This window comes from Saccoglossus kowalevskii, chromosome 19 (assembly GCF_978046115.1).
Source record: "Saccoglossus kowalevskii chromosome 19, keSacKowa6.1, whole genome shotgun sequence".
In the NCBI taxonomy this organism is placed as follows: Eukaryota; Metazoa; Hemichordata; class Enteropneusta; family Harrimaniidae; genus Saccoglossus; species Saccoglossus kowalevskii.
In genome coordinates this window covers 391910-408867 of record NC_140659.1, presented here as the reverse complement: position 1 = coordinate 408867, position 16958 = coordinate 391910, and the positions used below count along the sequence as shown (strand labels likewise).

Sequence of the window (16958 nt, the reverse complement as noted above, 5' to 3'; positions counted from 1 at the left end):
GTGCTGGTATAATATAATATGCAATAAAGTCAATTCATTGCAATATAGTTTCACAAAAACACACTGTTTTACTGAAGAATTTGGTCATGAGGTCAAAGTTACATTGTAGCCAAACACCATTATAGCATCTCTGCCTTATATATTTTCTAATGATCGCTCAACATTTGCTGCCATCACATGTGCTCAGTGTTACCTGGAGAGTTGGCAATGCTTGGTAGCAACTACAAGAGCCAAGTTCAGTGTGAAATGAGTGATTGTACTTCCCTGCATTCAGTGCTTATCAATCAGTAACCTATAGTAACATTGCTTTGGTACTTACCGGGACATTTGTAGAGTTTATTTGCTTGTCGTATATCACCCTCACTAAGCTGTTTTCTTTGACCAATTTCAGGTCTGATGAGTGATTCTGAATGTCTTTTTGGCAGAATAGTGTCCAACCACATACCTCTGGAGAATGTATTTCTTGCATAATGCATTATGCTACTATAGTCATAGGGCTCACCTAATGAATCTATTTCAGTCTCTTCCAATTTATGGAAGTTATAGTCTTGTCCTGCAAAATACAGGATTCTGAATGAATGAATGAATGAATGAATGAATGAATGAATGAATGAATGAGACAGACAGACAGACAGACAGACAGACAGACAGACAGACAGACACACAGACACACAGACACACACACACACACACACACACACACACACACACACACACACACACACACACACTTGTATTGCAATATGTTCCGAGGACTCCATTGGATTAACTTTTAATATAGTTGAATTAACTTTTAATATAGTTGCGATATGAACTCGATTAAAACGTGTTCCTATATAGGGTTGCGTTTTAATTGGAGTTTAATTAAACTCAATTACAATGCAATACAATGGAGAATTGCATTTTAATTAAGTTTAATTAAACAAGAGTTGAATATCCCGTGACTGAACATAGAAATGTTTGCGAAGCTTAGGTTTAGTATCGGGGTAAGGTATGGTATAATTATATTAATATTAATATTAATATAACGTGAACCATACCTTCCCCCGATACTAAACCTAAGCTACGCAAAACGTATTAATAATCGAATTAACTATTAATATAAATTATGTTTTCCGAGGACTATGAAAAAGGTCCTCGGAAGGTGTGTATATCCTCGGAAGTAGCTATATATCTGTATTTTTGTTCTCGCAACATATAGCAATCCAAGTACACACACACACACACACACACACACACACACACACACACACACACACACACACAGTCAGATGCACAGAGACATACACACAGAGACAGAAAAGGATACATTGCTATACCTGGTTGTATGTATTCTGTTTGAATTGCCACATGGTCATCTCTGTCAGGCCTTGTATGCTCATGCCAAAATCCAACCACATGTCCAAGTTCATGCACTACTACACCAAACTTGTCACAGTTTTTACCAATTGATATAGCTTGTGCACCAGTGCCTCGTCTTCCAACAAAAGAACAGCACCTGAACAATATCAAAAACAAGACCAATTTGACATAATTCTGAACAACGTTAATGTTATGTCCATGAACTACACGAGGCTAATAAGTGTTAGGGAGTTAGCCTAGTGTAAGATATGGCGCCCTCAGCGTCCATACTGATAACCTGCTTGTTTATACACTTAATGTATGCAGCCTCTTTCTGACCTCAGGGTGGATTATAGATGTGCTGTCAGTGTTCAGTCACTCGTCTTGCCATTAATTATCTTCAATGAACAATAAGTAACAAAAACAATAAGTGTTTTACTAGACTTTATTTCTAATAATTGACGTACAGTGTTCCACGCACGATAGCTGACATTCCACTAACACCTAGAATCCATGCAGTGTTCCACTTGTTATGCCCGACACTCCACTAATTAACATCTAGAATCCATGCAGTGTACCACTTGTTATGCCTGACACTCCACTGAAACCTAGAATCCATGCAGTCAGGTGTTCCACTTGTTATGCCTGACACTCCACTGACACCTAGAATACATGCAGTCAGGTGTTCCACTTGTTATGCCTGACACTCCACTGACACCTAGAATCCATGCAGTCAGGTGTTCCACTTGTTATGCCTGACACTCCACTAATTAACATCTAGAATCCATGCAGTGTTCCACTTGTTATGCCTGACACTCCACTGACACCTAGAATCCATGCAGTCAGGTGTTCCACTTGTTATGCCTGACACTCCACTAATTAGTCCCCGTTCGGACGCAGTCCGAAAACGGGGACTTATGTTTTGCCCTGTGTGCGTCCGTCCGTGCGTGCGTCCGTGCGTCCGTGATCACCTGTATCTCGAACATGCATGGACCGATTAAGTTCAAACTTCACTCATACATCACACATTATATGGGACATATGCACATGCATTTTTTTCATGATCGGATTAACGATAGCCGAATAGCGGCCATTTTAAGGCCGAAAATGCATCAAAATCGCACATTTTCACCATTCTGGACCCGGATCTCAGTTATGCATGGACGGATTTTGTTCAAATTTGGTACATACATTAAACATAATTAAACCCGATCCAAAAAAAAAATGACGTGCATCAAGGTCCTAACCTTGATGCACGTCATTTTTTTTTTGGATCGGGTTCGAAATGGCCGACTGGTGGCCATTTTGTTTTAAAGAATTCAGTTCTGGATCCGTATCTGAGACATGCTTGGATTGATCGAGTTCAAACTTCACACACACAAGGTACATCATGTCACAAATATGTATGTGCATTTGTTTCATGATCTCATTAACGATAGCCAAATGGCGGCCGCTTTAAGGCCGAAAATGCATTGAAATCGCACATTTTCACCATTCAGGACCCGGATCTCAGTTATGCATGGACGGATTTCATTCAAATTTGGTACATACATTAAACATAATAGGACCTTGATGCATGTCATTTTTTTTTCCGGATCAAGTTCGAAATAGCCGACTGGTGGCCATTTTGTTTTAAAGAATTCAGTTCTGGATCCGTATCCGAGACATGTCTGGATTGATCAAGTTCAAACTTCACACACACAAGGTACATCATGTCACAAATATGTATGTGCATTTGTTTCATGATCTCATTAACGATAGCCAAATGGGGGCCGCTTTAAGGCCGAAAATGCATTGAAATCGCACATTTTCACCATTCTGGACCCGTATCTCAGTTATGCATGGATGGATTTTGTTCAAATTTGGTACATACATTAAACATATTAGGACCTTGATGCACGTCTTTTTTTTTTCCGATCAAGTTCGAAATGGCCGACTGGCGGCCATTTTGTTAAAGAATTCAGTTCTGGATCCGTATCCAAGACATGTCTGGATTGATCAAGTTCAAACTTCACACACACATGGTACATCATGTCACAAATAGATATGTGCATTTGTTTCATGATCTGCTTAACAATAGTGGAATGATGGCCTTTTTAAGGCCGAAAATGCATCAAAATCACGTATTTTCACAATTCCAGAACCGAATCTCAGTCATGCATGGATGGATTTTGTTCAGATTTAGCACAATGTGTTGTACATATGCAGGTGCATTTCGGTCATGATCTGCTTTGAATGTATATGTCACTCAAATATGAACGGAACGGGGACGTGTCATTGACAATGACTTGTTAACATCTAGAATCCATGCAGTGTTCCACTTGTTATGCCTGACACTCCACTGACACCTAGAATCCATGCAGTCAGGTGTTCCACTTGTTATGCCTGACACTCCACTGACACCTAGAATCCATGCAGTCAGGTGTTCCACTTGTTATGCCTGACACTCCACTGACACCTAGAATCATGCAGTCAGGTGTTCCACTTGTTATGCCTGACACTCCACTGACACCTAGAACCCATGCAGTCAGGTGTTCCACTTGTTGTGCCTGATCGACACTCCACTGACACATATATTGTATTGTATATATTGTAAGGTATTGTATATTTTATTTCACCATTAAGTAAATACAATAGGGTCCTTGCTAAATACATAATGCTTTGTCATTATGGTGTGGAACATATGATAAATAGCTTAAAAAGAGCTAGTAAAACATCATGTCCCTACCCTAATTATAAACTAGTCAAATTATCAGAAATATTCTTACAAATATTCAAAGGTAATGTATATAAGAATACTTAAAACTGATCAAAAATATGTCATAAAAGTCAAGAGAGTGACAACTGTTAAATAAGTCAATACTGGGTTATTTATTACAGAGATACTGTTTCAGACCTTGTTTAAATGTGTATCGAGAGGTAATATTTTTTAATGACACTGGCAATGAGTTCCAGAATAAGGTACTAGGTACTATAAATTACACTGTGTTGACTTTGAGTTAAACGTTTCCTTTCTACAAAAAAGTTTGCGTTTTCTACAGATCTTGTACTGTGCGAGTGCTGATCATGACGAATTGGCTCAAAATAATCTAGCACATATCTCGCATGATTTTTATTTTTCAGATCAAAATTTAACATTCCTTTTTGTAATTTACAAAGATCATATATATTTAATATACCTATGTTTTTAAAGAGTGGTTTGGAATGATCATAAAAGTTTGACCAATTAATTAGCCTCACAACTCGTTATTGTAGAATAAATAGTGGCTTAAGGGTTGTTTCGTAAGTATGGCCCCAAACCTTCATGGAATATGACAAATTTGGTAAAATAAGTGAGTTATAAATCATTACTAAGATTGATTTAGGAACACAGTCTCTCAATTTTGAAATAATACCCACAATGGGAATTATCGTTTTAATTAATTTCTGAACATGAAATTTCCAGGAGAGACTAGAATAAAGAAGAACGCCCAAATAACTAAAAGACTCGACCTTACTCAAAGAAATAGAATTAATTTTTAAACTGTTTGTGATTTTATTTTCCTATTTGTTTTGAAAGTGGAGAAACTAGTTTTATCTGCATTAATGGTAAGTTTGTTTGACTTACACCATAATATAACTTTATTAAATTCACCTTGAATGTCAGTCAAATTAATTTGACGAGAATTAAAGAAGCGGAACATGCTTGTATCATCCGCAAATAGTTTAAAGCTAAAGACGTCAGTAGAATTACAAATGTCGTTAATGTACAACATGAACAGTAAAGGGCCTAAAATTGAGCTTTCGGGAACACCACATTTAATTTCAAGCTTTTCTGAATTGTATTGTTAATTTTAACATATTGTTTCCTATTTGACAAGTAACTTTTGAACCAATCATATGCTACCCCTCTAAATCCATAAGACTTCATTTTTTTTAAGTAAAATATCATGGTCAACAATGTCAAATGCTTTTTTTAAATCAATAAAAATACCAAACCCAATATATCCTTTATCTAAATGGTTTGTGATGTCAGTTACAAGATCAAGTAAAGCCAGTTTTGTACTTCGTTTTTTGCGAAATCCGAACTGTAAGTCTGACAAAATATCAAATTTCTCAATAAATGACATAATCTGTTTATTGACAACACTTGCAAAGATTTTACTGAAAACCGGAAGTGTCGAATATGGTCTGTAGTTGTCTAAATCTTCTGTTGAGCCTTTTTTATACACAGGAGTTACTCTAGCAATTTTAAGAAAATTCGGGAGTATTCTGTGCTTAAAAGAGTTATTTATGATATGGGTAAGTGGGCGACAGATGTACAAGAAAGAATCAATCACAAGTCTTGGGTGAACATTATCATAGCCGCATGATTTCTTTAAATTTAATTTGTGAATTTCACTCAAAATGTCAAGCTTGCCGACATGATGAAAATAAAAGGAATTACGGTACCAGTTGGAATTGGAAGAAATGTCTACATTTGAATTTATTTGTGCTGCAAGTTTAGGCCCTATTTTTGTGAAAAAAGTATTAAATTCATTAGCTATTTCTTTGTCTGTAGTGGCGTAATTTCCAATATTTCCTTCTAATTGACTTTTCAATTTCCCGAGGGGTTTGAGAATGTTACAATTTTTATTCACAACTTCATTAATAATTTGCCACGTTTTGCCGATGTTTCCCATGTTTTCTAAAAAACGCTTGTAGTAATACATTTTTTTAGCCTTTCTGATGACAGTAGTTAGCATATTGCGATAATGTTTATATTTGCTTTTAAAATATTCTTTTCCTGGATATTTGCTCATTTTTGAATAAAGTTTATGTTTTGTTTTTACCGATTTCAGAATAACACTAGACAACCATGGCTTACCCAATGGTTTTCCGTGTGCCATTTTTTCTTTAATTGGTACATGCCTAAGACAAATACTGCTAAAAATATTCATAAATTTTATAAATGAAGTGTTAGGGTCTGTGTCATCATAAACTGGAGACCAATCTACAGAGCTCATTTCAACACTGAAAGATTGTCCACTGTAAGTTGAAAAGTCTAAAAATCTCGAAGTAGACAGTTTTTTGAAATTGTGTGAAAAATCCTTAATGCGAGCTATAATAGGAAAATGATCACTAAGGTCACATTCAATTGTACCTGTCTCGAAAAATAGATCACTAATATTTGTAATGAAATGATCAATAATAGAATTTGATGTCTCAGTTACCCTAGTAGGTAATAAAATACATTGAGCAAAATTATACGAGCTAAGCAAGGTTTCATACTCAGATTGTTTAACTGAATAATCTATATTTAAATCACCAAAAAAGAGACACTTCTTATTTTTTTGGGACAACAAACTGAGACTTTTTTCAAAATTATTTAAAAACTCGTTAAGTGAAGTACCTGGCTTACGGTAAATTGATCCAACTACATATTTCTTACCTTGCAGACAAATTTCAATGAAAATAGATTCACAATGATAAATATCCAGATCATTGATTTAATAGTAGTAAATGGTATATTTTCGTGAATATAAATGCTGACTCCACCACCTTTACTTTCATGGCAGTTTTGAAATAGAAAATTATAGGAAGGAATTTGGAAAACAGACACAGGCGAACTTTCTGACAACCAGGTTTCAGATAAACATACTATAGAAAAACAAAATTCAAGCGACGTCAAAAAAGATAAGAACTCATCAAAATGAGCGCCTATAGACCTAATGTTACAATGTAATATAGTAAAATCATTTTTAGCAATATTAGCCTGAAACGACTCTGGATTATACGACTTAGAAACAAAATTTATCAACGATTGGCTGTTCTCCATCAACAGCGTAACATTGGTACCAGGATGCTAGGAGTCAACTCGAACTAGATTATATAATACGTTGCAGGTCACTTTCCGTGTTGATAATAATGGCTGGCATTACGAATAAAAATGTTTCCATTAAAAGTCCAAATAAACTTCCAGTATAGTTCTTTGCGACGTTTATTTGCTTTGTGGAACAGCAGCTTCTTAGCAGGTGACAAGTGTTTATTTATATAAATTGGGTTGGTTGCATTACCAATGCCGATATCAGTGGGTGTCTTACTCTTTTTTCTTAGCTGAATATATCTTATTGCGCACACTTCTACGGGTAAACCTCACAACAATGGAAAGAGCCTTGGTTGAAAAGACGATGGGAAATATCTATATCACCTGGTTGGATAACAACACCTATGGCAGACGCGATCTCGTCAGTATCTTTATCTGGTAAGTCCGGTATTCTACTGATCTCAATATTATTACGTCTCGTATATTGCTGTAGATCTTTCATCTCGGTCTGAGCATTCTTTAGACAGGATTCCGTATTGGTTAGACGATCATTCAGATGCGCATTCTCTCGCTCAAGGTCGCACATACGTTGTTTATACTCATCAAAGAAACTGCTGAAAAAATTTATAGTGTCCTGCAGATCATTGATTTTCTTGTCAATGGAAACCACTTTGTCGTACTTTACATTCAGATCTTGCAAGGCACAGTGAATAGCAGATAGAGTACGGTATTCTCTGGTATAACTTGTTCAAATCACTTTTCATTGGCGTGGCCGCAGATGCGCTTACCAAGGACGCGGTGGACATCTTGTCTTGTTTCGGGAACCGTTGATTTTTGCATTTCTTACACAACTCCATATCTCCCTGACACAAACGCACGTTCTTACTGGTCTTGCAATCTCCACATTTCATGCTGACCTATTCGTAGCTCAATAAACAACTACACTACTGAGAAATTTCGTAATATTGCCGGACTGTATCCGTTAAACATGTGTACGTATTCGCGCGCGGTCATTCCTGACACTCAAGCCTGACACTCCCTAACACCTAGAATCCATGCAGTGTTCCACTTGTTATGCCTGACACTCCCTAACACGTAGAATCCATACAGTGTTCCACTTTTTATGCCCAACACTCCACTGACACCTAGAATCCATGCAGTGTTCCACTTGGATTCACAGTCAATTCGTCCCAAGACATTCGTCCCACAAGTCGATTCGTCCCAATTCACATTCGTCCCACAAGTCGATTTGTCCCAATTCACATTCGTCCATTTTTTTTAATTTGTGGTCAGCATTACAATCTTGAGCAGGGTCAATTTCTATGCCAACTGTTACTGACACGCTAACTAATAACTCCACGTTGCGTGTACGGTGTAATTGTATTTAATAATAACTAATAACTCCACGTTGCGTGTAAGGTGTATTTGTATTTAATATTAACTAATAACTCGTTCGTTGTTTGGATTTTTTGTGCTTATTTGGCGAGTTAGTAGTGGGCTAACCTTAAAATCTGACAAATCGACTTGTGGGACGAATCAACTTGTGGGACGAATCGACTTGGGACGAATGTGATTTGGGACGAATCGACCGTCCCACTTCCACTTGTTATGCCTGACACTCCACAAACACCAAGAATCAATGCAGTGTTCCACTTTTTATGCCTGACACTCCACTAACACCTAGAATCCATGCAATGTTCCACTTTTTATGCCTGACACTCACTAACACATAGAATCCATGCAGTGTTTTCCACTTTTTATGCTTGACACTCCACCAACACCTTGAATCCATCTAGTGTTCCACTCATGATATCGCACACTTCACTGACACCTTGAATCTATCCAGTGTTCCACTCGTGATACCACACACTCCACTGACACCATGACTAATTCACTGACTGATAGCAAATAGGTAATTACCCAGTCCATTACTCACCCACATGACTTGTATGTAAATATTATATAATCTGTATGAAAGTCTATTTGCCTTTCTACAAATGTTATACATGTAAAATTTTCCCAGTGTCTCATGGCTTGCTTAAACATTGCCCGCTGTAAGCCTGAAATAAAATATTATGGCATTATAACACATAAAGTCTACCATAAAAAACAAACAAGTAATTGGCAATGACATATGGTAGTCCCTATTTTGTTATTAGTGACAGGTACATCAATTATAAACAAGACGTAGAAAAACTACAATTAATATGGTTTTACTTCAAATGACATCTTATCCAGGTTTTGTTCAATCAAAGTGACACCTCCTAGCAATAAGATCACTCTCATATCGTACATAATTGTGTAAATCCATACATAAACCAATTGGGCATTTTGAACCAAAGAACAAAACAAAACATGGGAGTTAAAGCAGTTAAAGCATGTAGAGAAATGATTGAGGACGGCCAGCATTTGGTTAAAAAAAATTGCCGCCATTTTTGAAATTATAAACCATCATTCATGTCTCAGAATTTAAATTTCATTAAAGTAAAATTATGGATGAATTCACCCTTTCTATTTACCTGTAAAGTTACCATCAATTTCATATGGAATGACACCAAATGGCCATTTTCGTTCTTGATAAGCAGTTGCTGCCCTCGATGATCTGTGGTGAACACGTTTAGAATCTTGAAATAAAGAAATACAGAATAATGATTCATGATGAATGATGAATCTAGAAAAAACACCCCCTTTTATGCATTCTAGGTTGAAATGGGCAGATACCATAAAATTGACATTACGGAAAGAAGCTGTCCTGTATGCAATACAAATGATATTGAAGATGAAGAGCACTTTCTGTTAAAATGTCAGTTATACAAACGTGAAAGACAAATCCTTCTCAACACAATTAGACAGTGTTCTGAGGGCAACACTGATACAAGCTTTATTAACATACAAGGCACAAAGAATACTGTCATGCTAAAATGTCTAGCAAAATATATATACGAATGTTTCAACATAAGAGAAAGCAAATTAAAAAAAACAGCTGCCTCACAGCATGGAGCTAATCTTTTTTTAGCTCCATGCTCACAGATATCTAAATAAGTAATCCTAACATTTACTTAATTAATTTTCATTTCTAACTCACTTTCGGGCAAGTTTGTTGTTTTAGTTGTGTTTAGTTTAGTTTTTTTATACTAGTGTATCTTCTAGTGTATCGTGTTTCTGACATGGAATGACAACCATGCTTTATTGTACTTAGATCTATGTCCATTTTTAGGATAGGACTTCAATAAAGACTATTACATTACATACAAATTTAACAATTCAAACTGGAATGAGATTTTTATTGGCCTGATGGAATAATATTGGGACATTTTTTAATGTCATTATAAAAGCCATAAGTCTTTGCAGGTTTCCTGCAGTCATTTGATTTACTATCACACATGTTTATATGTGTTGTGTTGGTCTAGTTGTTATTTTAAAGTAATGAAAGATTATAACATTTTTACTGTCAGTGCAACAAAGGTATTCCTTTCATCTTTAGAAATTTTTATAAATTTCAATGGCAGTCGATGCCTTCTTGAAATCAACATTATCCCATAATACATTAGAGCATTTTGAAACGTTGATTGCTGGTTCGATTCAACTGCCAGTGACATTTATAAACATTATAAAGACGGAGGAATGCCTTTGGTGTGCCAAGAATATTGACTGACAAGCATACCATCAACGCCAACGCTTTACCTTTACTGTGTCGGTGTTTATGTTCCGAGTGGTTCTTCTGGTATTTTTCAATATAATAATTTCTCTCCTGTTCGAACTCATCCTCACTGAGAGCGATATCACCACTGAACCCGGCTGCGAATAGAAAAACAAAACAAAACAAAACACAATGAAATTTATTATGTTGGCAAACAGGGGCACACAGCCCTGCTTGGTTCAACATTTGTGCCAACATCAATGGGTAAAGGCTGCCCTAACTTTGTTATTGACAATGGAAAAATGCACTAGTAACCAGGAGAGTTTATGTACGGGTGCTGCCATTTTGGGCATCCGGGTAACTAGCATAACAAATGATAGCGGTGATATTGTCACCGAAGTTAATTTCAAACCCGAACAGTCCTAAACAAAGTAAACAAATGTGTGTGTCTTTATTCCGAAATTCTGAACATAAACAGTCCACTTGTGTTTTTCACTCACGGGTGCCACCCATACAGTCTGCCAGTGAAGTTGACGAGTGTGACATCAGGTCTATGCATGGTCTCACACACGAAGGGGAGCAGTAAATATTGGTGTGATGCTGCAGTTTCTGTGAATAAAGTAGGATTTGGTGGGAGAACAGGTAAGTCACTAACAAATTGTAGAACAATAATTTTGACTAAAGTTTATAATAATGAAATTGTGTTTGTTTATTCTTTGTTGTTAACTAATATTCTTTATCAACAGTTAGCAACAGTGGCTAAACATTACAGTAAAATTTGCCAGAGCAAGAACTGTAATGAGAGCTCCTGTTATGTGTAGAAGTTCTATGCTTTTCTCTATCTACTACTGGCCAAGTTATGTACTAGTGCATATAAGAAATCTATGTGTATGTAGTGCCAACCACACTGTAGGTACCGATACAGATCTCAACAATTTAAATTTGATTTTTCTGTTTTAGGTAATGCTTGTCGACATCACACTGTTGATGGGGAAAATTCTCTCAAGTCCAAGTATAGGACATTGGAAAATGCTGAAGTGACAAATGGCATATTCCAAATTGACATTCCCATACATAACACTAACCACATTATTAACAACGCGACTAACAACCAATCACATCCAGAATCTACACCATCAACAACACCACCATATCTAAGAATAAGAAATAAAGACATTCCACCATTAAAACTACTAACAAGCCCTGATGTACTTAATATGCAGTCCTGTGCTGATAAGTCATCAGTGATGCATGACTTATTTTCATCTATGAATGCAGCTGACCAGTTATCAGTACTTACATCACTTATTTCATTAACTGACAAAACTAACCTTGTTGCACTTACAGAGCACAGTTTTATCACAGTATTAAATAACCACCACATCATAAATCGTCCTACTAATAACATTCAACTATCTGTGGATGCCATGAAAACAATCCAGTGCAATAAATAAAATAACATACCACATGAACTAGTGAAAGCAATTGTATTAAAGAGAAATGATGGGTCACCAAGAATGCCTTTGGATAGGATGCCATTTCCAATGCTGAGCTATGTGATCAGACTTTTCAACTGTGCTTCTGCGACTGAGGTAATTATGTATATCTTGTGACATGCTTACATTGCAGAAAGTTAATAGTTTGAAGTGTTCATAAGATAATACTGAATACTAAGTCTATTTTTGTCCTGAGCAAAAAACACTATTAATATGCTTACTATTTTAATATTTCAGTGGAAATGCCCAGAGATATATCAGCAGTGGTTGGAGGCTATGCATGCCAATTTAGGAGAGAGATTTGTACAGTTATATAGGGGACCCTGTTGGAGTGGAATAGCAGTTGAAGACAGACATCCATTAAATGTAAGTATTTTGTGTTTTTTTAAATCATATTCATTCACTGCAAGTTGAATGTAAGCATCTGGTTTGTTTAATTGTGGTGTGCTTATAATTCCGTTTTTAATTTATCTAGGCAAGGGTTAATATACCGTCAATCAGCATTCAAAGACTGGAAATTATAGCTGAAAAGAGTGATTACAAAGCTGACACCTCTTTACAGGTGAGATTTTATTGCTGGTTGTCAAAGATATAACCTTATACAAGTATATCTACCAAAGATCCAGTCAGTGAATTGTAGAAATCACTGACAAATATGTAGTCTTACTTGTGTTTTTATATCTTCATAAACTTGTAACATTTTTTTTTTATGTGAACATTAATTATCGTATTCCATGTATCAGTATAGGCAATACCCCTGGAAAAATATATTTTTCTTTATATTCTTGCTAACAGATATCAGTTTACAACAGCTACAACAATCCACACCAGGAAGACGCATGTGGATTAAGGCAGATAGAACAGATCTTCACGCCGTTTTACAGGAGTCAAAGAAGCAGCTTTGGCATGGTGATGTTGACCATTCTGATGGCAAGTTGGAAGCTATGTATCAAGACTGTGTTGAAAGACGAAACAGGGTAAACTCCCTTGCCAAAGCTGCTAATTACCGTACAAAATACAAAACATAGCTAGAAGAACTAAAAGAAGACAAAGTCTTTCTCAAAGCAGAAGAGAAGAAAGCATGTGAATTGTTTAATAAAAAACAGGCAGACCCCAGAACACCAGAGAGTACATTGATGAAACTGTCATGGGAAGTACATGAGTATAAAGTCCTTAGCTAGATGTGTGACAACTACATTGTGGTCACTGAAGGTTATTTGTTGCGCATCAGTGAAAACATGGCCCAAATATTGCAATGGCTTTCCATGAGGAACTCTCGGAGATGTTCAACTACCTCCGCAATTTATATAAGAAGAAGCAGAAAGCAGCCTCTCATGTATTGGTTTTCATGATAGCGGATGAACAACCAACGTAAAACAAAACCATATGCAATACCTGTAAGATACATACTGTATGACTCGTTGACTGACAAGACATACCAGCGTCTTATGAATGATGTTAAAAAAGCTATGGTAGAAGTTGGGTTAAAACCAATTGGTATGTTGAACATTTTTTTTTTCATCTCATTTCCTGGAACTATGTTTTAGATTGATCAAGGAAGATTGTAAACAATTTAAATAACATATAATAATGTGATATTATGAATTAGTTGCAATTTTAACCAAATTTTCAGCTAAATAAAAATTGTGTTACCCAGATTTATGACAGCTGTAGGATTAATACCAGAATGTATTTTAGCCTAAGCTAATTTTTAATGAATAAAAAATAACAGTAGTTTTATTCTTTTTCAATAGGTAGTGTAACTGATGGAGAATTCAACAGTTGTCGATACAATGGACTCACTGGTAAATCAACCTCAATCTTTAAATTGTTGATGATTGCCAAGGATAAGGTGTCCAGATTGCAGGCAGAGTTTATTAGAAATGCATATCACTGAAGAAGGTATGTATTTCAAGTAACATTGTCGCAAGTAATAGACCAACAATGCAATTTAAGTCATTTTGTTTCATACTTACACTAATTCCATTCCTTATTTACAGTTAACAATGAGGGTATACATGTAGTTGCAAGACCAAATCCTGCTGTGCCACAAACTACAATACAACAAATTGATGAACTGCTGAACAGGGGATGGGAACCGAAAGACGTACATGTACTACAACATATCTGTCAAAACCAGTTCCCACAAGAGGGTTATTCTCCATATCCCTGGAGAGCAAATACACCAGAAAGTCAGACCAATATGTTGAAATCAATAATTGCACAATACGAGTACAAAGATTTGGTAGCAGCTCACAGTACAGTGGAGCACAGTTTCCATACCCATGCCTACATACCAGAGTTTGATGAGAATACGCAGGACTTCTTTCACAATAGAGAAGATCACAACCATATTCTCAAACGCATAGCTTAACATACAAGGGCAGGTGGACCAGATGATATTAATTTACAGGGTTTCAAAGATGCTCTGGAAGATCCCCACACTGGATTGTCTTATGCTGCATTTAAAGGCTTGAGAAAGCAGTCTGTTGAAGATGCCGAGAAATTATTATCATTTGCTGTTGCCAACTTTTTGGCTGAGAAAGGGTTTGAAGAAACTGCACGATATGTTAAAACGATAACCGAATGGCATGAAGCGAGTGATGGAAGAGGCTTGTCTCAGCTACAACGACAGAAAAGCAATTATAGAATGTTAAACTATATACTTGAGGATATGATGCCATGGCACAAAGAAGTGTATGACTTTGCCACTATTGATGTGATGATGTGAACAGGTTAGTCATCTTACAGTTGCATATATTCAGTACAATGTATATGGACAAAACTATACAGTTAATGTTAGGCCAGGAAAAAAAATTCTCTATTTCTCGTTTCATGGAAATTTTAAAATGAGGCGGCAAGACGATTTTTTTTTTAAATACTGAGCTAAAATAGGGGAAATTTGTGACAAGTGCGAGCACAAGCGCATTTTGGAATGCATTAGAAGTAAAAAAAAACGTCCGAGGCGCATAGTTCAAAATGATGCGCGCAGAAACGAGAAACAGAGATATTTTTTTTTCTCATCTTTATAGTAATCGGTTCTCACATCTCAATACAAAATTTATAATTTTTGTTATTTTTCAGGCCTTTGAAGGGTGTTAAAGGATTATCGAGGGAGTCTTTAATTGCGATTGTAATAAATGATGAATCACAGGAGTTTCGAAGAAGACAAATATGTAGTGACAACTTTCAGGCTGAGCATCCTCGAGCTGGTACAACTGATGACATTGAGTGCTTTTTCAGTATGGTTAAGAGGAAGCTTGGGGATTCATTTACACATAAAGAGTACAGTACGGTTCTAGAACATTCTCAGTGACACGGAAGTGGTAAACAAGTCATATGCGACAGGGTCATACCTACATTATTTGAATTTTGTATTCACTCAAAACAATTTTTTTTATTACAGAAAGTTTTGTAAGAAATCAAGTCCAGATTTGCCAATTTTGTATCATACAGTAAGTTCTCGCAATACCAAAGAAGATCAATCCAGCTTTGACGATGAAACACAGCGTCTTCATTCGGTAAGGTTACGATCCAGAGATGATGGTTCACTTTTCACAGCTGGAAGAGCTTACCTACCAGTGAGAGCAAGTGTCATTACTCGCCATGATATTCCCATATCAAACTAGTGACAATTTTAATACATCATTTAGTAGGTAGTGAACTTATGGTCCGTTTCCGTCAAGGTGTTAAACCAGCCAAGGTGTGAATTTTTTATTCCACTCTTGTAGGCATTATTGTTTCCGCGACAGGACATGGTACTTATCTATTGTTTTTCTCCCGTCTTTTTTTCGTGAATTTTTATTAAAGACTCATAATAATCCGTAGAAAATTAATGCTTATAAATAGAAGCCATTAACAAACTTACCGCCATTTCAAAACTATTGGTCACTTCCACATCGCGGCCATCGTATCCTCCCTCAAAAAGACGTGTCCAACCACAGGCGCTCGGAACGTTTCCTGGATAATATAAAATGACCTAAAGTGGGATCGGCATAATTAGTCAGTCGCCGGTAAATTCCCCTACTACTCATAAAATATTTTATATGAGTAGTAGGGAAATTTACCGGCGACTGACTAACTATGCCGATCCCACTTTAGGTCGTTTTTTATTAGCCAAGAAACGTTCCGAGCGCCTGTGGTCCAACATGAGACAAATCGTCCAAAAAACTCGCTGATGCCATACCCGGGATGCCATATGATACACAATGAAGCCGCATATGGTGGTTGATATAAATACTTTTCTAAGATCGACGGCATAAATGAGTAGACGAGAATCATCGTCAAAATCTCTTGACATTTGTTGTTGCATAGTTTGTATACAGGGCACAAACCTTGCCGCCGCCATATTCGCCTCGTAGTCTCAAGCAGCACGCAGAGAGGTCGATACCCGATAATCACTGTCAACCAACTCGCATAAAGTATAGATCTGCGCGAGACATCGGTACTTTGATCATGATACTCCCATGAAAATGCAACTTGTATTTGTTAGGTGGCGGGCGGGGAAAAAAATGAAGATAAAAATATTTTTTTTAGCAATTTTTTTGCACTCACAAGTCGGCGGGCGCGAGAAATTACACTGAAATAAAATTTTATTTTTATTTCATTTTCGGCTCCTTTTCATTCGGCGGGTTCGCGAAACAAGGGATAATAAGTCTGGCCTAACACAGATTGTCTGCTTAAAGGATGGTGGTCG

General features: G+C 36.5%; 1 protein-coding gene and 1 pseudogene across 1 annotated transcript in view; one reads left to right on the top strand and one right to left on the bottom strand.

Annotated features, from left to right (window-relative positions):
• Positions 1-16958, bottom strand: part of LOC102803168 (tolloid-like protein 1) — a 115124-nt gene that overhangs the window by 81557 nt on the left and 16609 nt on the right. Inside the window, exons 2-6 of the mRNA XM_085494043.1 lie at positions 10811-10924; positions 9646-9750; positions 9063-9186; positions 1320-1498; positions 320-553 (exon numbers count right to left, since the gene is read on the bottom strand). Coding sequence (XP_085350169.1) covers positions 320-553; positions 1320-1498; positions 9063-9186; positions 9646-9750; positions 10811-10924 — 756 coding nt within the window. The remainder of the gene's footprint in view (positions 1-319; positions 554-1319; positions 1499-9062; positions 9187-9645; positions 9751-10810; positions 10925-16958) is intronic.
• On the top strand, positions 14913-15891 carry LOC144352893 (uncharacterized; annotated as a pseudogene).